The sequence below is a fragment of the Notechis scutatus genome, chromosome 10 (genome assembly GCF_049901735.1).
Source record: "Notechis scutatus isolate UNSWTSFEM ecotype Mainland chromosome 10, rNotScu1.2, whole genome shotgun sequence".
Taxonomy (NCBI): domain Eukaryota; kingdom Metazoa; phylum Chordata; class Lepidosauria; order Squamata; family Elapidae; genus Notechis; species Notechis scutatus.
Genome location: NC_142018.1, coordinates 6476246 through 6498307, shown reverse-complemented (window position 1 = coordinate 6498307; position 22062 = coordinate 6476246). Strand labels below are relative to the sequence as shown.

At 42.4% G+C, this 22062-nt stretch overlaps 1 protein-coding gene across 1 annotated transcript in view; it reads left to right on the top strand.

Moving 5' to 3' along the window:
* COL4A5 (collagen type IV alpha 5 chain) overlaps positions 1 to 3068 on the top strand; it is a 130638-nt gene extending 127570 nt beyond the window's left edge. The window contains 2 exon segments of the mRNA XM_087972037.1: positions 625 to 797; positions 1581 to 3068. Of these exon segments, the coding sequence (XP_087828163.1) occupies positions 625 to 797; positions 1581 to 1662 (255 nt within the window). The 3' untranslated portion in view covers positions 1663 to 3068.
* The last annotated feature ends 18994 nt before the right edge of the window (positions 3069 to 22062 follow it).

Here is a 22062-nt window from a genome sequence, read left to right as displayed (position 1 = left end):
TGTTGTTATGAGAAAGAAGCATTAAGGTGAATGCTAGGAAAACAGTTTCTAACACTAAGAGTGACTGGATAGTGGAACCAACAACGAAAAGGAATCACCTCTTTCCCTCCAATTTTAAGACCCCCCAGAGTCACTGATTGAGATGGGCAACTCTAGAAATAAGACCTATCCCGAAAATAAGCCCTAGCATGTTTTTTTTTTTTTTTACTGAAGGAGGAAGGGAGGTGTGTTCAAGTCTAGGCTATCAGCTATCAGCCTAGGTGGCTTTAAGAAGGATTCCTGGATTAACTAAGAGGTCAGATTTATGACCTCTATGGTTCTCCTCCAGTTCTAGGGTTCTATGAATGCCAATAGTTCTTAGGTGAAAAGAAAGCAAATAATATCTGATAGAAATAAAACCAAAAATAAATACCAACTCTTACTTTGGGATTTCCACTTTGCTGGCTGAGGAATTCTGGGAATTGAACTCCACAAGTCTTAAAGTTGCCAAGTTTGGGGACCCCTGGTTTAGAACATGCTTGCTGGGGAATTCTGAGTGTTGAAGTCCACATCTCTTGAAGTTGCTTGAGAAACACTGGCTTAAAGTGATCATTGATTGACCTACAGTGATTTGGTTTATTCTAGCACACCAGTGCTGGGGCAGAAGGATCTGGACAGGCCTTGGCTTCTCCTGGCTCGTGTCTTGAGGAATTCCGCTCAGCTCCCTTCATTGAGTGCCACGGCCGAGGGACCTGCAACTATTATGCCAATTCATATAGTTTTTGGCTGGCAACTGTGGAAATAGCAGAAATGTTTAAGTAAGTCTGCCTCTTCCCTTTTCTTAATGCACACATTGGGTACACACAGCGTTCTAAATTCTGCTTTCTTAGCTGTAGCTTCAGGTCACTCAGCAGACATTCATCATATAGTTTGAATAGCAATAGCACTTAGACTTATATTATTATATATTAACAGTGCTTTACAGCCGTGATTCTAAGTGGTTTACAGAGTCAGCCTATTGCCCCCAACAATCTGGGTCCTCATTTTACCCACCTTGGAAGGATGGAAGGCTGAGTCAACCTTGAACCTGGTGGGATTCGAACCGCCAAATTGCAGGCAGCTGGCAGTCAGCAGAAGTAGCCTGCAGTACTGCAACTCTAACCACTGCACCGTTGAGGCTCATAACTTGCCGAACAAAATCCCAACCCAAAATTAATTAGGATACCAATAGAAGAGAATACTTGTACTCAGGGTTCAAATGAGGGGTCCTTGGTCCTGGGAGGTGAAGTCCACAAGTCTTAAAAATTGCCAAAATTGGAGTAACGGCTGGAATCCTGACAGCTGGACATCCCTAGCTTAGATGTTTTCTCCCCCTACTTCAGAGGTGGTCTTCATCAGGTTCTGACCAGTTCTGGAGAACCGGTAGTAGAAATTTTGAGAACTAGCAAATTCCATCTCTGACTGGAGATTTTACATTTACCTTTCCCCTGCCACACCCACCAAGCCACACCCATAGCACTGGTAGTAAAAAACATTTGAATCCCACCACTGCCTCACTTTCCATCAACTTATGATGCATTTCTTTGCATTTCTGTTACCAGTAAACCTCAGTCGGAGACTCTTAAAGCTGGTGACCTTCGGGCCCGTATTAGCCGATGCCAAGTTTGCATGAAGAGGACGTAATGCGTCAGACTTTTTGTTAAAAGAGAAACACCACAGCAACTGAGAAATCTTTTAATGCACTGTCCTTCAGCTATAAATAATGGTGCTATTGTGGAAAAGGAGAAGAAGAAGAAGAAGAAGAAGTTTGAAGAAGAGACACTCCCGTTAATGCAGATCTCAGTGCCTCTCCCTGAAGGAGAACCCCAAAACCAACGTGTTGCATTTTGGGGATCGGGGTGGGTTAGAAATGTGGCTACTAAACAAATTTATTAATTAAAGGAATCAGTTGAAGGAACTATGGAAAAGATAGTCAAGACATGGGAAGATTTTGAAGAAGTCAACCTTTTCCTGTAAGGACTGAAAATGTGCTCTTTGCCAAATTGACCCCCCATAAACAAAGATGCCACCCCCCCAAAAGAAATAAAAACAATTCCTGTAAGGAGGAGACTGTGCTGTGCCAAGAAACCCCATTGTGGTGCTATCAATCCTACTGTATTCCCAGATTTTGATATGAAATGTTTAAACTTATTATTTTTTCCTTTGTAAGTAATGAAATGTGTATATTGTGTAAACACATTTTTTTAGTTTCCAACTTCTCCATCATTTAGACACAAGCCAGCCTAAGCTCACTGTCTTCACCAAAAGAAATCAACCCAACCTATATATATATATATAAATATAAATATAAATATATATATATATATATTAAAAAGCTGAGAAAGGTCAACTGAAAGGAGTCACTATTCTAAGTTAGGAAACTGTTTCTACAGATCTGTTTTCTTTTTTCCCTCTTGCCTGCTCACTCACACTCGGTCCCAGCGAACTACTACTGAGTTTTGAAAAGTTTTATTCCCTGGGTTTGGCTCACATTTTATTTGAAAAAAATGTATAATAATGTTGTAGCCTTTTAAAAGAAAACAGAGCTGTTAATTAATGTCTATATTGTATGCCACTCTCTTGATAATTTTATTTGTCCATAAGAGCAACAAAAAGCAGAAACATCATTTTAAAGGGTTTTAATTTCTCATATTCTGTGAAATATTAGATCAGCCTCCTTGCCAAACTGATCCCTTTCTTTTAGATCCTGTAATCTCTAGCTAAGAAACACCACTAACAGCCATGCTGATTAAGAATTGTAGGAATTAAGATCCAAATGATCAAAGGGCATCTGATGCAGGAAGACAATTTTATAGTCTTTTGTGAAGAAACAACAACTAAAAGTCATTCATTTGAATGACATTAATTTATGTTGGTTCAGCTGACCATACCTTCAAAGTATACAGGTAGCACAAAGTTTATAACTCTTATTCATATACACACAATGCACACCCAAATCCACTTTTCCCCAGACATAATGTCTAGTATTTTATCCAAATAACTGTACACTTTGAAAATCATTTTGACTGAAATAAAGTGAAAAACTAGTGGAGACTATTTTCGTTCATAGCTTGCTGCCCGTCAGATGTTCAGCACATTTTTTAGAATAGAATAGAATTCTTTATTGGCCAAGTGTGATTGGACACACAAGGAATTTGTCTTGGTGCAAATGCTCTCAGTGTACATAAAAGAAAAGATGCATCCGTCAAGAGACAAGAATCATCAGGTACAACACTTCATAATAGTCACAGGGTACAATAAGCAATCTAATCATACTAGGAAACAATATAGATCATAAGAATACAAGTGACAAAGTTACAAGTGGGAGGGGATGGGCGACAAGGAGGGGTGAGAAGATTAATAGTGATAGTAGTGCAGACTTTGTAAATAGTTGAACAGTATTGAGGGAATTATTTGTTTAGCAGAGTGATGACTTTTTGTATGAGTTATTGTGGTTCCTTCCAATGAAACCGCCCCCAAGTCAAACTTCTTATGAAAATCTTTCATGGTAATTATGGAGAACATTTTATACATGTTTGTACATTGGTACCAAATAGAGGTACTAAACAGGAATCAAACCAGATTCCTCCAATCTTGGTTAAGTAAAGCCGGCATTTGTATTCCTTTACTTTATAGAGGCTGAAGGGTTTGGGGTGTAACATTTTAGGGTGGAAGGATCCATCATTCATCATCACCACCACCATCATCGTCATCTATATACAGGTAGTCCTTAAATTACAACAGTTCATTTAGTGACTGTTCAAAGTTACAACGGCATTGAAAAAATGGACTGATGGCCATTTTTCACACTTATAACCATTGCAGCGTCATGATCAAAATTCAGGTGCTTGGCAAGTGATTTGTATTTACGACAGTTGCAGTGTCCTGGAAGTCATGTGATCTGCTTTTGCGTCCTTCTGACAAGCAAAGTCAATGGGGAAGCCAGATTCACTTAACAACCGTGTTACTAATTTAACAATTGCAATGATTCACCTAACAATAGTGGCAAGAAAAGTCATAAAATGGGGCAAAACTCACCTGACAAAGGTTTCGCTTAGCAATCTAAATTTTGGGCTCAATTGTGGTTGTAAGTCGAGGACTACCTGTACTACTAAAACTCTCATATCTGTTTGACCGTTCGTAACCTTCAGTCAGGTGAGACAGTGCATCTTAGGGCAACAATTTTTGAACTGATGTACCTCAAATGGGCTAACTTACAGAACGTGTCCAAATCTGGAATCTATGACTCCTACAGGATTGAAAATTGGCAAAATTGTGGCACTTGAATGCTTGGCCTGCTAGGCTGCCGTGCCGCCAGTCGGCCCTGGAAATGTGATCATTTCCAAAGCTCCCTGCCAGCTTCTCATAAAGTGTCAATGGGAAAGCCAGCAGGAAATCAGAAGCTGCTTCTGCTCCCACTGAGTTTTAGCACACCTGCAGTCAGACTGATTCACTGTTTAGGTAAGGAATTATCTTGGACACAATGACCCAGCAGGGCATAAGTTGTCTAGTACTTTAGAAAGTTGGGTGAGGCTGCAAGCGTTCATTTTTTAGAACAGATTGTAGCCAGCAATATGAGTTAAGGAAGCAATTGTGAAATGTGATAAGAAACATCGTTTTATTTGAAGAAATGGAACCTGGAGCAGATAAATTATCCTGACTCTATCTCAGGAATTCCAGGCAGTTCAAATGATTATAAAGGTTTATTGCAAGCTTAAGCTCTCTACAAGAATCTGAACTATGAATGATCGAAGAAAATCGGTGGTAGATAAGGGTCAACGGAATTCAAGATGGGCTGGGCTTAGATCTCTTGCAGGCGCAAAGGGACTCGAGAATGATGATGCGTTGGACCCCTTCCTATGGCTCAACCTGGCCCACAGCAGGAATGTGGATGGGGGAAGAGCTTCAGAGGGCCTCCTTAGGTTCTTGGGTTGTAAAAGGGTGGAGTAGTTTCAGACTTGGAAAAAAATAGCTTTACAATAAAGTAGAATTAAGTCATCTGGTCCTGTTTGCTGTCTAATCTATCTTGTAAGGTTAACATCAGTCTTTCTAGAGTGCAAGTACATCTCTCCCCTTTACAGCTCAAGAAATTAGGGAGGGTCTTTTCTGAACCTCCCAAGGCCATTCTCACCTATCATTGCAACTTTGCTAACTGCTGCCACCTGCTGTAAGCCTCACATACTACCTCTATACACACTGACCTTCCTTCGACCCAATTCTGCACCTGCGTTATGGGCATGACAATGTGAAGGCTAAAGGACTCTTTGGAAAGGACAGGTGGAATTTTGGACCCATAAAAATTATCCAAATACCAAAAGTACTGCAAAAAGAGAGCCTGTTTGGTTTAGTGGTTAAGGCAGCAGGCTAGAAAGTAGGAGATGATGAGTTGTAGTCAGGCATTAGCCATGAAAGCCAGCTGGGTGACTTTGAGCCAATGACCAAGAGGTGGTAAATTTAACTTCTTGTCCTGCCTTAGGCATGAAAACCAGTTGGATGATTTTGGGCCAATCAATGGTGAGTTCTGGTCCAACCTTAGCCATGAAAACCAACTGGGTAACCTTGGGCCAGTCCCTATCTCTTAGCCCAAACCACTTCACACAATTCTCATTGTGGGGAAAATAGGAGGAGGAAGATGTGTTGGTTATGCTTGCCACCTTGGGTTGTTTGAAAAAAGAATAAAGGCAGTGTATACGTGAATAAAATAGAAGTAATAGAATAAAATAATAGATAAAATAATAAAAATGACATGAAATAATAAAATTAAATCAATAAAAAATAATAAAATAAAATAATAATGAAATATAAAAATAATAAAATAATAAATAAAATAATAAAATAAAATACTCAGGAAAAAGAAATGGCAGGGGACGAGCAAAGTAACAACCTAAGATGACTGTTTCTCCACAAGGTGGCAGCATGTCCACAAACATGGTTGGGCCTGGTTGGAGCAAAGATGGGAAAATTGAGGAGGAGGAGTGTTGTCAATCAGTGGGAGCAACTTCATTAACAGAGTTGGAAGGGACCTTTGGAAGTCTAATCCAATCTCCTGCTCTTACAGGAGACCTTTGCCATTTCTGATAAATGGCTTATTCTGTCTCTTCTTAAAAGCCTCCAGTGATGGGACACCCATAACTTCTGAAGGCAATTCACTGTCCTCCTCAGTTCTGGGGTGGTTAGTTTCCTTGGTTAGTTTCCACCCATTGTTTCTTGTCCTGCCTACAGGTGTTTTGGTAAATAAGTTGGCCTCCTTGTGTCAGCCCTTCAAGTATTGGAAAACTGCTATCACGTCACCCTGGTCCTTTTTTCACTAGAAGGTTTAAAAGATTGCTTACGGATTCCTGAAGAACCCTGCTGAAACAGAGGAAAATGTAAAAAATAATCATAGATTTGTGGAGGTATAGATGTACGCAACACCCCAATGCTTACCAGAGAGCTGTCTGGAGTCACCTTTTAAACCAGGGGTCCCCAAACTTGGCAACTTTAAGACTTGTGGACTTCAACTTCCAGAAGACTCCAGCCAGCATAGCTGGCTGGAGTCTTCTGGAAGTTGAAGTCCACAAGTCTTAAAGTTGCCAAGTTTGAAGACCTCTGCTTTAAACCTCAGTGCATATCTTGTGAAGAAGGTTCTAACATGGATTGCGAGTTCTGTAAAAATCGAATTAACGCTCAGGACCTGCAAAAATCTGCCCAGCCCTATCATAGAATGATGGGTAATGCAAATATAACAATGGTGGTTACTGACTTTAGTTTCTGTTGCTTCATTTGTTTTGCCTTCAGGGAACAGCAGGATTGTTGAGCCACTGAATGGACTGGAAGTATTCAGACCCCCCTCCCTCCCTCCCCCTTCAAAACTGGTTGGACCTCTTAAAGGGACACTAATCCTATTGTTGTTGTCGTTTCTATCCATCAGACTTAAACATGGTGAAGTGGAATCCCCAAAATAAGAGTTGGTATTTATTTTTGGTTTTATTTCTATCAGATATTATTTGCTTTCTTTTCACCTAGGAACTATTGGCATTCATAGAACCCTAGAACTGGAGGAGAACCATAGAGGTCATAAATCTGACCTCTTAGTTAATCCAGGAATCCTAAAAGCCACCTAGGCTGATAGCTGATAGCCTAGACTTGAACACACCTCCCTTCCTCCTTCAGTAAAAAAAAAAAAACATGCTAGGGCTTATTTTCGGGATAGGTCTTATTTCTAGAGTTGTCCATCTCAATCAGTGACTCTGGGGGGGGGTGTCTTAAAATTGGAGGGAAAGAGATGATTCCTTTTCTTTGTTGGTTCCACTATCCAGTCACTCTTAGTGTTAGAAACTGTTTTCCTAACATTCACCTTGATGCTTCTTTCTCATAACAACAAATTAACTAAATTTCAGAAAATAAATGAGATTGAACAAGGTAAAGCCATAGGGGACCTGGCTGGCTGCCTGCCTTCACAAAATGTACTAAGTTCAGTTAGTTGGGGGGTTGTTTGGTCTTTCAATGGCTCAGCATGGGATCCATTCCATTGGTTGATAGCTGGAGGCATTGTGCAAGCCCAGGAAACGGATAAAATGGTTTGCCACCAGAAGTTGTGGGTTGCTCCATCACTGGGGGTTTTCAAGAAGAAACTGGACAGCCATAAGGTCTTCTGCTTGAGCAGGAGTTGGACTAGAACAGGGGTCTCCAACTGTGGCAACTTTAAGACTTGTGGACTTCAACTCCCAGAATTCCTCAGGCAGCAAATCTGGGAGTTTGAAGTCCACAAGTCTTAAAGTTTCCAAGGTTGGAGACCCCTGGACTAGAAGACCTCCAACTCTGTTGTTTTGTGATGATCTGATTCTACCCTTGCCCAGTGAGGGCTGACAAAGATGTTTTTTTTTTCTTTTTTAAATGAATTCATTCCGATTTCCTTCTTTCACCATCACCACCCAGCTGCCATAGTCTACTCGGTGGTGCATAGAGATAAAAGAAGGACATGGGATGGTACAGATGGTCTTTGCTGCGGGCCGGTTTTGAGAGTTGGGCTTGAGACCACCCAGCTGTGTTATTTTCTCCTCTCCAGTTTGCAAAGTTGCTGACGGGGCCTAAGGGGGCTGGCAAGAGACACTTCTTAAAGCTCGCTCAGCGAGTAATTCTCTCATTCTTTTAGAAAGGGGAGGGGAAGATTCTTTAAAAATCAAAGGCCTCTTTGAGGATTTCTCCCCCCCCCCAAAACGAAAAGTTTTCTTACCTTCCAGATCGGAAGGAGGGGCAGCTCCCATTTCTTAAGTGGGCTTGGGGATGGCAGGGTGATGGTGGAGAAATCCCTGCTTTGAACAAGTGACTAAATCTCCAACTTTTTCACCTCTGGGTGAACCCCTGGTATGAAATACCCAAGGGAGAACGCCAGAGTCAGATTGAAAAGGTGATTCTCTCCCTTTTCCCCCCTCTCCTGGTGCTGCATCCCACACTGATGCTTTGCATGCACAAATCCACTTTGTTATTTAAAGTGTATGGAATTTCCTAGTAGGCATTCTCCTTGCATGAGTCACCAAGCCACATGAGCTATAAGGGATCTTGCTTTTGAAAGGAGCTCCTCTTTGGAGGATTCAGGATATTTTTCTGCTGTTGGGTGGAATCTCTCTCCTCCCTCCCCAGCCCATTATTGCACTGCAAAAGTTCAGGCTGCTGAATAAGACATTTAAAGAACACAAATGAACTGTGTACAAAGTCCCACCAAATAAACAAAAAAATGTTTTTTAAATCAAGTACCTGTTTCCCCCCAAAATAAGACCGGTCTTATTTTCTTTTGGATCCAAAAAAAGCACTAGGGATTATTTTTGGGGAAGTGTTTCCCTCTCCCTCATGTACGGGAGGACCACTTCTGTTTGCTCGCGGCGGGGCAGGAAGCTGAGCAGTACATCAATGCTGCCACTGCGTGGCGGGGCGGTGGAACTGCCCCATGCGCCCTTCACCAGCTTACTTCAGGGCCCCCACAGCCAGGCCATCCATGCCTGGAAACCTGCCTTGTCTCACGGCCACTGCACCAGCACACCATGTGGCCTCCTGCTCCATTGCTGCTGCAAGAAAGCAGAAGTGAGCCGGTGGCCATGTGGGCTCCTGCTGTACGTGGGTATTGGTGCTGCTGCCGTGAGGCAGGTGTCAGGATGTGGATGGCCTGGGTGCAGGGACCCTGAGGTAAGCCAGTGCAGGGCACATGCTCCACCACACCTGCCTCACCTTGTGTCTGTGCCACCATAAGCACCCAAAGGGAATAGGCAGCTGGCCAGTGGCACAGGCTCTTCAATAGGGCTTATTTTTTGGGGGGGGTAGGGCTCACATTAGGCACACAGTTAAAACACGCTAGATCTTATTTTCAGGATAGGTCTTATTTTCGGGGACACGTGTTATTTTAAGGAAGGCTTCTTTCATTTTATTCTGTTATTCTGTAATTGCAAAATGGCAAGTCCATCATCTTCCATTTAGCAACAGCAATAGCACTTATATATCACCGCAGTTTGCAGAGTCAGCCTCTTGCCCCCAAACAATCTGTGTTCTCATTTTACCCACCTCGGAAGGATGGAAGGCTGAGTCAACCTTGAGCCTGGTGGGATTCAAACTGCCAAATTGCAGGCAGCCGGCAGTCAGCAGAAGTAGAATATAGTACTGCATTCTAACCACTATGCCACCGTGGCTCATTGAACAGAAGACAGAGTTGGAAGGGACTTTAGAGGTCTTCCAGTCCAACCTCTTGCTCAGGCAGGAAACCCTATACAATTGCAGACAAATGGTTGTCCAATCTCTTCTTTAAAATGTTGTAGCAGTCACAACCTCTGGAGGCAAATAATTCCATTGATTAATTGTTCTAATTGTCAGGAAATCTCTTCTTAAAGTTGCTTCTCTCCTTGATTAATTTCCACCCGTTGCTTCTTATCCTGCCTTCAGATGCTTTGGAGAATAGCTTGACTCCCTCTTCTTTATGGCAACCTCTTAGGTATTGGAACTCAGCCCAGTCCTTCTTTTCATTAAACGAGACATACCCAATTCCAGCAACTGTTCTTCATAAGTTTTAGCCTCCAGCCCCCTAATCCTCTTTGGGGCTCTTCTCTGCATTCTTTCCAGGGTCTCAACATCTTTTTTTATATCATGGTGACCAAAACCGGATGCAGTATTCCAAGTGTGGCCTTACCAAGGCATTATAAAGTGATATTAACACTTCATGTAATCTTGATTCTATACCTCGGTTAATGCAGCCTGGGATTGCATTGGGTTTTTTTTGCCAGCGGCAGCACACGGCTCATATTTGAATCTTATTTCTAGCAGAGAATTACTTGATGGCCCCTGACAAGTAGCTTTGGACACTACAGGGAGTCCTCGACTTACAACTATTGTTTAATGATGGTTTGAGCATTACAATGGCACTAAAAAAAGTGACTTATGACCAGTTGCCATATTACAATCATGGCAGCACCCCCATGGTCATGTGATCAAAATTTGGGCCCTTGGCAACTGGTATGTAGACGGTTACACTATTCCAGAGTCATTGATCACCATTTGTGACCTTCCCATCTGGCTTCCAACAAGCAAAGTCAATAGGAGAAGCCATTTTCACCTAATGACCACATGATTCACTTAACAACCATGGCAAAAAAAGGTTGTAGAATGGAGCAAAATTCACTTAACAATCACCTTGATTGGCACCAGAACCTTGGGACTCAGTTGTGGTTGTCAGTCAAGAACTATCTGTATTTTAGTTCTTCTGCAAGCAAGTGGCTTAGGGCACCTTAAAGATGCCATATAATGTTTAATAATTAGCATTCTTAATCCATTTTAAGCTTTTTGTTTTAAACTGGAAAAAATAAAATTCTGTCCTGTGTGATAATTTACAGCAAGGTCAGGCTGTTCCTTTTACAAAACACAGTTATAACTTGATTAGTTTGGCTCATGCATCTGTTTATAAAAGAGATTAGATACTGGAATGAAAGATTCTGTATAGTAAGATACTAGATTTTGTAATGGAATTATAGTTATGTTTTAATTATAGTGTGCCCTTTTTTTAAAAAAAAGAATAGACTATCAAAATATAGATGAAGCAATCAAGGTACAACTGACTGACATGGGGATAATGTGATATGTTTTTAATAGAAGTGGAATGTTTATATTTTGGGGCCATGATGTTGAAGAGAAGTTTATGATCCATCCATTTGACCTGCAAGAATCTTGGCATGTGATTATATTAAAAAGTGAATTTAGTGGCTTTAAATCAATCCCACTTATCATTTCTTTCTCTGTGCATGCAAAGGAAAAGGGTGCGCTATTACATGGGGAAAATGTAATAAAAATGACACTAAGGTTGCCCTATGGGCGTGTATGTGGGTAAATATATAAATTAACACAAGCAATACCAATAACATGAGGAGTCCTTGGTGCTCTCTGAACTTGGTTGTTTTCTTGCAGATGTTTCATTACCCAAACTAGGTAACATCATCAGTGCTAGTTAGAAGTGCTGTTTGCAGCCAGTTTATGTTCCTGTCTAGCATCAGTGTTGTGGGGTGGGCGAAGTATCAGTCTTAGATATTCTTTGGTCGATCTGTTTGCTATTTACTTGATTGTGGGTCCGGTGTTAACCTGGAACTTAACCTCTGCTGATCTGGGTGCTGATTGCTGGTGGTTGGGTGTTTTGTTCCTTTTTGGGGGCTGGGTGATAATCTCTCTAATTGGTCCTAAAACAACCACATGGAATCAGCATAGCACCCAAGCCAACTAAAGCCCTTCAAACAGAGGTGGTATTCAGCAGGTTCTGACTAGTTCTGGAGAACCGGTAGCGGAAATTTTGAGTAGTTCGGAGAACCAGCAAATCCCGCCTCTGACTGGCCCTGCCCCCATCTATCCTCTCCCTCCCGAGTCCCAACTGGGTCTTCTTTTGTTCTCCTCTACAGGAGAATGGAGCTGGAAAGCAGGTTAGTGTGGTAGGGAGGGAATGGGATTTTACAGTATCCTTCCCCACGCCCACCAAGCCACGCCCACCAAGCCACGCCCACCAAGCCACGCCCACAGAACCGGTAGTAAAAAAATTTGAATCCTACCACTGCCTTCAAAGCATTGTAAGCAGACCAGCAAAGAAAAAACGGGAGTCATTTATATATAACATACAATATAAGGACTGCAATATTACAACCACTATGTAGGGCACACAGGCAGAATGCATCCACAAACGCTAACTAGCAGTAAAAAGAGACGATGAAAATTCTTTAATTTCACAACATATAGACAGATTTAACATAAGTTTCCATTGGGAAGATGTGACCATCCTAAACCAAGCTAAGTCTAAAAATGCCAGGGAATTTCTAGAAGCCTGGGCACTCTGACAAATCCACCATCAATAGACACATAGACATTAACAACACCTATAGACTATGCAGAAGAGACTATCGCCCAGCCCAGGGAACCAAAAGGCCCAAGCGCCTCTCCACCAGCAATCAGCACCCAGATCAAGCATAGATCCGGGGTGTCAAACTTGCGTCATCATGGCAACGTCACATGACGTATCAGGACTTTCCTAAACCCCTTTGCTAAACTGGGCGGGGCCAGCATGTGATGCATCCAGTCTGTGGGCCGTGAGTTTGACACAGATTGGCGTAGATTAACCCCAAGGTTGACATCAGACCAACTATCAAGGAAACAATACCCCAATCAAGAAACATCCAAAAAAGACAGCAGCAAACAGGCCAGTCAAAGAATCTCTAAGACCACTCCACCAACAGTGACAGACAAGCCACTAGAACAGGGGTGGGCAAACTTTTTGGCTCGGGGGCCGCATTGACTTTTAAAATTTGACAGACGGGCCGGGTCAGCACAAGATTTTTTGGGAATCGCCCCCCCTTCCCCCCCTTTTCTCCTCCTTCCCCTCCCTCGGAGGCCCCCTGAGTCAGGAGTTGCTACCGCCGGCGCGGCTCCGCGCGGCTCCAGTCCCGCGTTGCCTCGGGAAGGGAAAGGCAAAAAGGAAGAGCCGCGGCGGTGCTTTGCAATGGCAGCAGCGGCACCGGAGGCTCAGGCTCAGCGGCTCCTGGTTTTGCCTTTTCCTTCCCAAGGCAACGAAGGACTGGAGCCACGCGGAGCTGCGCCGGCAGTAGCAACTCCTGACAGCCCCAGCCGGACACCTGAGCGGAGCCCGGGCGGAACTGCCTGTTGCTGCTGCCAGAGCACCGCCCGGTCGCCTCCTCCAAGCAGCCCGCCCGCCCGCCGGGCTTCCCCTCCACCACACGGCTCGGGGCCAGGCGCGAGCGCCTGCAAGTTAAAACGAAGCCGAAAGTTGCTGGGAAGTTGCTCGGGTGCTGGGAGCAGGCTTTTAAAGTGCCACCCGAGCAGGACCGCCGAGCCGGGAAACGGGGCACCAAGGCAGGGCAAGGCTCCACCAGCAGCGGCCTAGCTTTAGGTGGCTCCAAGCAGCCCACTCCAAGCAGCCCACCAGGCGGAACCCTTCCTGCTCCTCGGCGGGAAGACGCTCCAGCCTGCAAGCTTTGCCTTTGCAAAGTTTAAGCCTGGAAGCCCCGGAAAAAAAAGGGGGATCGGCGGGGACTCACCTTCGGAGAGGTCGCACTCGAAGGTGAACTCCCAGCCGAGGCCTTTGCAAATTTCTTTTCTTTCCTACCCCTAGATCGCTCTGCACTGTTTTTCATCTTTGGGGGCCACACGGCACAGGGCAATACGCCACGCCCAGCGATTTTTTTTCAGGGGCGGGCCGGATTGGACAGACCAATGGCAGCGATTTTTTTTCAGGGGCGGGCCGGATTGGACAGACCAACGGGCCGGATGTGGCCCGCGGGCCGTAGTTTGCCCACCCCTGCACTAGAATATAAACTTATAGTTCTTCTTTTCCTTCTCTTCACAAACTCCTCTCCCTTCTAGCACTGATGATTACCCTTGTTTGGCTAATGGAGTCTCCAAGAAAACAAGGAAGCTCAGAGAGCACCCTTCATTTCAACCCTGAGCTACAAAAATATTCTCCCTAATTAATACCAATAATCATTGCCCAATTACAATGAATGGCTTTTAAGTTTGTAAAAGTATACCTTGACACTGCATAGTATATCCTGCATGCTCCAGTAATAAATCTTGCAAAGTTAATACGCTTAAATGGAACTGGCCACTGATTTAAAGTAGACTCCAAAGAGTGATGTACAACAGCTTGTAAACAAGGAGTTGTTCCACAAGACTTACTTGGAAAGGAGACATTGCACTTAGAACTTGGCCCTTAGGCAAAGCCTTTTGTGTCTCTCCAATGAATTACAGTGGTTTTCACAGGCATATTTAAGGCATTTGCTCAAGACTGTTCTGGCAGGAGCAAACTCTACAAACTGTATGGAGACCTGTGCAGATTCTTATCTTCACAACCAGGCCTGCAAAAAAGTTGCTTTCTTGAACCTAGGAGTCTCCAACCTTGGCCATTGGACTTTAATTCCCAGAATACCTCAGCCAGAAGCTATATATATATATATATGGCACTGGCACTAAGCCGAAAGCACCAGCCTGAAGATGGCGGTGGGACCTCGCAAACGTTGCCTAGATACTTTGAATCTTACGCGGAGAGAACCCGAATAACAAAGATCCACATATATATATATATATATATATATATATGTATGTATGTATGTATGTATGTATGTATGTATGTATGCATATATATATATGTATGTATACACACACACACACACACACACACATATACATACATACACACAATACATAATACAACACATTTTGTTAGAAACGAAACCAATGAAAAAGACAAAACATATATATTTTTAACTATTTAGACGCTGTGTTCTTATCACAAAAAAAATCCTAATATTCATTTCCTATTTCTGGCAAATACTCTTAATCTAACCCTTTATCTTTTCCTTTCCTTATCTATTTATTCACTGGTTTTTATCCTTAATCCAATTGTACCAGTTTTCCCAAACTGTACAATATTTTGAGTCTGCCTTGTCTTTTAGTTTTTGGGTAAGTATATCCATTTTGGCAGAGTCATAGACCTTCTGGATTATCAGATTGTTGGCATCTGATCACCCTTCCAACATTGTGTAAAAGCTATTCTTGCTGCAGTGATTATGTGTAGAATTAAGTATTTCATTTATTTTGCGTACTCACCTTTTATCATTCCCAATAGAAAAATTTCGGCCTTGAAATCTAATTGAATATTTGTAATTTATTTTATCCAAATTCTTATTTTTTTTCCAGTATTTTTTACTTTCTGGGCAAAGCCACCAAGTGTGGAAGAAGGTACCCCTCTTTCCTTACATTTCCAACAAAGTGGACTTAGTTTTGGGTACATATTAGCCAACCTAAAGGGTGCCAGATACCATCATTTTATATTGATTTTCTTTATAGACCGCTAATTTCATTACTTTATAATTTTGCTTCCAGATTCTTTCCCAGTCTTCTAGATTGATATTATATCCTACATTCCTTACCCATGCAATCATTGGGCCCTTAACTATTTCTTCTGCCAATTCAAATTCTAGTAGGTAGTTATACATTTTGGAGATTATTTTTTCATCTGTCCCCTCTAATATTTTGTCTGATTCGGCTTTACCTCTATTCCAAATTCTTCTACATCTTTTTATACCTTGTTTTAAGCTGTAAATATAGCCACCACCACTCTCTCCTCATCCTTGCTCTCTGAGTTCTTGATTTGTCTTTAGTATTCCTTGGGAGTCTAAAACATCATAGTATTTGATCTTTCTTCCAATTTCTAGTGCATTGGGATGTATCAGTGCCTCCATGATGGATACCCACCCTGGAATTTTCATATAATGTCTATGTTTAATCTCTTTCCAAATCCTCATTAATGAATTTTGAATTATGTGTCTATTAAAATAGGAATATGTCTTGTTTCCAGGGTTCCACATGAAGGCATGCCGCCCCGCCTGCAAATCATGCCCTTCTAGAGTTAATATTCTTTTATTTCTCAAATTGGCCCACTCTTTAATCCAGTTAAGGCTGCCGCTTTGTAAATATAGTTCCCAGGCAGGAAGTCCAAATCCACCTTTGCATCTATTATCGTGTAATGCACTCGATTTTTTCCTCACCCTTTTTCCTGTCCACACAAATTTCATAGTCATTTTATTTAATTCACTAAAAAAAAAATTGTCCAATTTTATTGGGATCGCTTGAAAGAGAAATACTTCTGAAGCACCCACAACTTCTGAAGGCGAAGCTGTTCCACTGGTTGATTGTCCTCTCTATTCGGAAGTTTCTCCTTAATTCCAGGTTGCTTCTCTCCTTGATTAGTTTTCATTGGTTGCTTCTTGTCCTGCCTTTTGGTGCTTTGGACAATAGGTTGACCCCCTCCTCTTTGTGGCAGCCTCTCAAATACTGGAATACCTGCTGCCATGTCACCCCCCTGGTCCTTCTTTTCTCTGGACTAGCTAAACTCAAATCCTGCAACCGTTCTTCATATCTTTCACATATTCATATGTTTCATAAGTCCACAAGTCTTAAGGTGGCCAAGGTTGGAGACCCCTGCAGTTTAAGCAAAGGTTGTATCACACATCAGAGAGAGAAATACAGGTAGTCCTTGACTTACAACAGTTCATTTAGCGACCAGTTACAATGGCGTTGAAAAAAGTGACTTCTGACCATTTTTTACACCATTGCAACATATCCATGATCATGTGATAAAAATTCAGATGCTCTGAAACTGACTCATATTTATGACGGTTGCTTTGTCCCAGGATCATGCAATGCCATTTTGCGACCTTCTGACAAGCAAAGTCAATGGGGAAGCCAGATTCACTTAACAAACATGTTACTAATTTAACTATAGTGAGTCATTTAACAGCTGTAAAATTGGACAAAACTCACTTAGCAACTGTTTTGCTTAGCAACAGAAATGTTGGGCTCAATTGTGGTCATGTTGAGGATTACCTGTAGCTGAAGGTTGACATAAGATGCAAAAAGCAATCACAGATGTTGTTTCCCATCATAGCTTCATGCAGGACCTTGGGATTCTGCAACCATACATACTGGTTGTTAAGCATCAAAGTTCCATGTCAGAGATATTCTGCCTCCAGAAATTGTGAGTGCTGCATCACTGGAGATTTTTAAGAAGAGACTGGACAGTCCTTTGACATAAGGTTCCTGCTTCAGCAGGTAGTTGGACTAGAAATCTTCCAAGGTCCCTGTCATGCCCCTGTCGGAATCTGATTCCGAGGGGGAGGACGAGCAGCTGACAAGGAGTGGGAGTGTGGCTCCATTGGCTGTGGAAGAAACTGGGGAAGGGCAAAGTCCGGGTGGGCAGAGCAGGGGAAAGGTAGAGCAAGACAGAGAGAATTCAGAGGAAGATCCAGGCCCACCCCCTCTTCATCCTAGGGCATGCAGGGAGGAACGGAGAAAGGAGCAACGTGAGTTGCGTGACTTACGGGGGAGGAAATGGCCCTGATTCCCTTCATTAGCTGCAGCTGGGAACACAGTGTTTAAAAAGGGAATTTGCGCACAGCAACTTGTTGGAAGCAAATCATGAGTTATCTTTTATTGTCGAGGCTTATCTGAGTTATTCTTCCCAACTGTGTGTGTTTTGTTGGCCTTTGAAGTCTGCAATTCCTTATCCTGCCCTGTCCAGTTAATTGCTGCAACGTGATTTGTGTGGATTTTTATTTACAGTTTATATGTACTTTGTTTTTGGACTGAATTTCTTCCACTTAAAGACTGTTCTTGGGAGAGTTTTTTCTCCAGTGGAAGGTAACTGGACATTGGGGGCAAAGTTGGAGTTATTAAAGGGACTTTTCTTACTTATGTGACTGTGTTGCCTTTATGCCATGCCCCGAGTCTTCACAGTCCCTTCCAACTCTGTTATTCTGTATTCTATTCTATTTCTATCCCTTTCACCTACTGCTGTACACGTTTAGCAGAAGTTCCTGTAAGAGGGCCGCAAATAGATTGAATTACTACAAAGGACCATGCAAAATATAAGTATAGCTTGGCAATTAGCAAAACATGCTTACCAGTGTTGGACATGCAGTGAACAAGAGAGGACAATATAGCTCCTCAATGGATTAATTAGGGATGAACCATCAAGTTGAACCACATCTTGACCTGCACCTGGTGATTATTTATAGTTCTTCTAGATATCCAATATTCTCTTCAATCCCACTTATCTCCCATTATCTTCCAGTGCTTCTACGCCTTCCACTGTGATGAAGAGAATAATTTCTCCTAATCCAACACCCACACATAACATATGACCAAACTCTTTGAAAAAATGTCAACAAAACCCACCAGGAAACATTGTGACCTATGAAATAGGTGAGTCCTGGCTTATTAAATATCCAAAGTGAAGAGGCAAGTCTAACAAAGTTGAAGAATCGAATAGATTCCCACACGTGTGTGGCAAGGGAGAGTTGGTAATACAGTGTCATCATTAAAGTAAAAAAGAAAGCAGACTTATAAATATAACACTGCTTTTTCCCTGAGAAAAATAAAACACAGAGAAGCTGTTCTGCCAACTCTGTTGAAAAATGAGCTGTGGCTGCAGATAATAAGGAAGAGGGTTTCCGTAGTTAAAATTCATAAATCTGTCACTGTTCCGCGTGCAAAGGGCTCACCCATCAATGCAGACATGACAGAAAAGGAGAAAGAGCTCGCATTTTAAGCAGCTACAGATCAGCAAGCCCATCCAAAACGGTCTCACAAGGGGGTGAAAAAAAATAAAGACTTACTCATCTGAAAAAAATAAAAGCTGTGAACATTGGACAAGTTAAGTCTCAGGAGTGAAATGGCCCATCTTTTGAACAGGGAACCCACAGCCTGAGCCTCCGTTGGCCTAATTTGATCATTGGTCTGGAATTACCATCTCACTTCAAGATGGTGGGTGTACAATTGATCATTCTGCTCTGTTGGTTGAAAAAAATCATGTTGCTCCCTTGGTTGTTCATCTCTACTTTAGCCCTTAGTGTAAAGAGATGGCAAAGGGTGGAGGCATAAGGAGGGCATTTAAAGAACATGGATGTAAGTTTGACAGACGTTCTTGGGATCTAGCAATCTGTGGTTATCAATCGCTATTCATGGAAGTCTGAAAGTCTTCCTTCATCCTCTGCTAATGTATGCTGAACCAAAACTAATACTTGTTTTTGTCCTTTGATTGGGCTGTCTAGAACCCGAACTGGTCTGTAGTATCAGTATTGTCTCTGATGGGGAAAATGATGGACGTGGTCAGCATTGCTCCTGAAACCTTATTTGTATGGCATTCCAGCATTTCCTCAAAGCATCTCAGGCAGCCCTGCAGTATAGTGGGTTGTTTTTGGTTCTTGTTATGTTGAGAAGAATTTTGAATTACACGTTAGTTTTCCATTTCTCACTGGATGACCACAGCTTAATTTGATCCTAAAGTTGTTTCATTGTGAAGTCTCTTGTATAAGGTTCGCTCTTCTCTGCTGGACCAGGAAGGCAGTTAATGGTCGATGTAGAAACTCTGGAAAAAGTGCAGGAAAGAGCAACAAAGATGATTAGAGGGCTGGAACCTAAACATATGAAAAATGGTTGCAAGAATTGGGTTTAGTGAAAAGAACTAGACCACACCTAGAGTACTGCATCCAGTTTTGGTCACCACACTATAAAAAAGATATTGAGACTCTAGAAAGAGTGTAGAGAAGAGCAACCAGGCTGATTAGGGGACTGGAGACTAAAACATACAATGAACAGTTACAGGAACTGGGCCTGGCTAGTCTAGTGAAGAGAAGGACCAGGGGATACATGATAGCAGTCTTCCAATATTTGAGGGGCTGCCACAGAGAGGAGGAAGGGGTCAAGCTATTCTCCAAGGTACCCAAAGGCCAGACAAGGAATAATGGGTGGAAACTGATCAAGGAGAGATTCAATCTGGAAAGAAGGAGAAATTTTCTGACAGTGAGAGCAATCAACCCATGGAGCAGAAGTTGCCTTCAGAATATGTGGGAGCTTCATCACTGGAAGCTTTCAAGAAGAAACTGGACTGCCATTTGTCAGAAATGGTGTAGGATCGCCTGCTTGAGCGGGGTTTTGGACTAAATGGCCTACAAGGTCCCTTCCAAATCTATTGATATGTTAAAAAGGGGTGATATGATCGAGTGTTCCAATATTTGAGGGGCTGCCACAAAAAAGAGGGTTTCAACCTGTTCTCCAAAGCCACCGAAGGCAGGTCAAGAAACAATGGATGGAAACTAATCAAGGCGAGAAGCAAACAATGGATGGAAACTAATCAAGGAGAGAACTAAGGAGAAATTTCCTAACAGTGAAAACAATTATTTAGTGGAACAACTTGCCTTCAGAGGTTGTTGGTGCTCCATCACTGGAGGTGATTTCAAGAAGAGATTTGTCTTAAATGGTAGAGGGTTTCCTGCAGGGGGTTGGATTAGAAGACCTTCAAGGTCCCTTCCAATTGTTACTCTGACTTCTAAGTTTATTAGTACTTTATCCACCCCCCACCCCCAAAGTGGTTAATTACTTGTCTGAGGATGAAGTGCAGAGGATCCTGAGGAAGAAACAACTATGCTTCTAAGAGAAGACCGGCTAGCTCAGCATCAAGAAGGAATTCTTCCTTTGGAGCCATTTCAGATTTACAGATGTGGGCAACCAAGGCTATGGAACAAAAAATGTCTTTTTAAAAGAAAAACAGGTCATCGGCCCTCTTCTCTTCATGAAACTATATGACTTCCCATCTCTTTTATTTATCTGTCTATCCATGCAGCCATCCCATGAGGAAAAAAAATCCGAAGAAATTGGACAGACAAGACTTCTACATAATCTTACTGAAAACCCCACAGGGAAGAAATGGGAAAGGCAGGTTTCTACAGAGAACCATTTCTAGGTTAGACCAGCAGGGTGTTTTTTTTAAGTCCAATTCTTTTTTTCCCTTTTCATTCTCTTTTCCCTCTAAGCCCCAAATTCCCACTCATTAGTATTTGGGGGGTGGGGGGGTGGGAGAAAGTTCTAAAGGGGAAGGTCTTTCAAACAGCTGGTCCTCTTGGAGAAGTTTTCCCCTCTGCTCTGGAGAGGGGCCTCATAAGTGGCCAGAAACTCAGCAAGGCCACTGAAACTCTTGACACAGAAGTGTTGACCGTCGTTTTCAGGTTCAGCAAGTCATTTCAAAAGCAGAACCCCTTCAGCAGTACTTTTGTTCCAAAAAAAAAAAAAAAAGTTGCAACCATTATCTATGTTTGGATAATGTGCCTGGTTTATTTACTGCTCACATTACTTTCTGCTATGTAGCAGGAGTGCCTCCCCCCCCCCTCCTCCTTCCTAACATATGCTGTCTGCTATAACGTGAGGCCGGGAGAAAGGGGAGCTGGCTGCATGGGCCGTTTCATCTGGAAAGCATGCAGCACACGGAGTGATTTTGCTGTGGGTTATGATTTTAATCTTTGGGAGAAAGAGAAAGGTTTGCCTGTTTCCTTCAGAGAAAACAAAGTTCAATCAGAAAGAAAAGCCCCGTAAATGTTTCCTGTTTTAATTCCAGAAGCATTAAATGCATGCTTCAAAAGCTAACTGTATAGAATGACACGCAAACATGCGTAATATGAATATCGTTATGTTTGGCTAATGCCCTGGGTGGTCTCATGGGAAAAGGGTACTGATCACTTCTGTGACACTTTCTGTCCGGGATAGGATTCTGCCCTAGGAAAGACAAAAACAAAATGCTTGTTTTGCTATCCTACTTTTTTCTAAATAATTAAGGGAGCATAGATTCTGTCTTTTTAACATAGGTCAGGAGTGAGAATGTCTCAAATTCGAGACTTGGAGGTTGGAAATTCTAGGGGCAGTAGAAAACTGGATTAAAATACAGAGGATGTATTTGATTAAATATATGAAGAGTCCTTGATGCTCTCAGAGTTTGACTGTTTTCTTGCTGACGATGTTATCTACTTTGGGTAATGCAATGTCTTCAGGAAAACAACCAAACTCAGAAAGCACCAAGTACCCCTCTCATTTCAACCCTGAGCTACGAAGATTCTCCTTTATCAATTCAATTCATTCCAGGAAGAAAAGAATCAACTTTGTCTTCATCTGGGCTCAGCCGTGTGCCAAGCCAGTTAAGGTGCACAT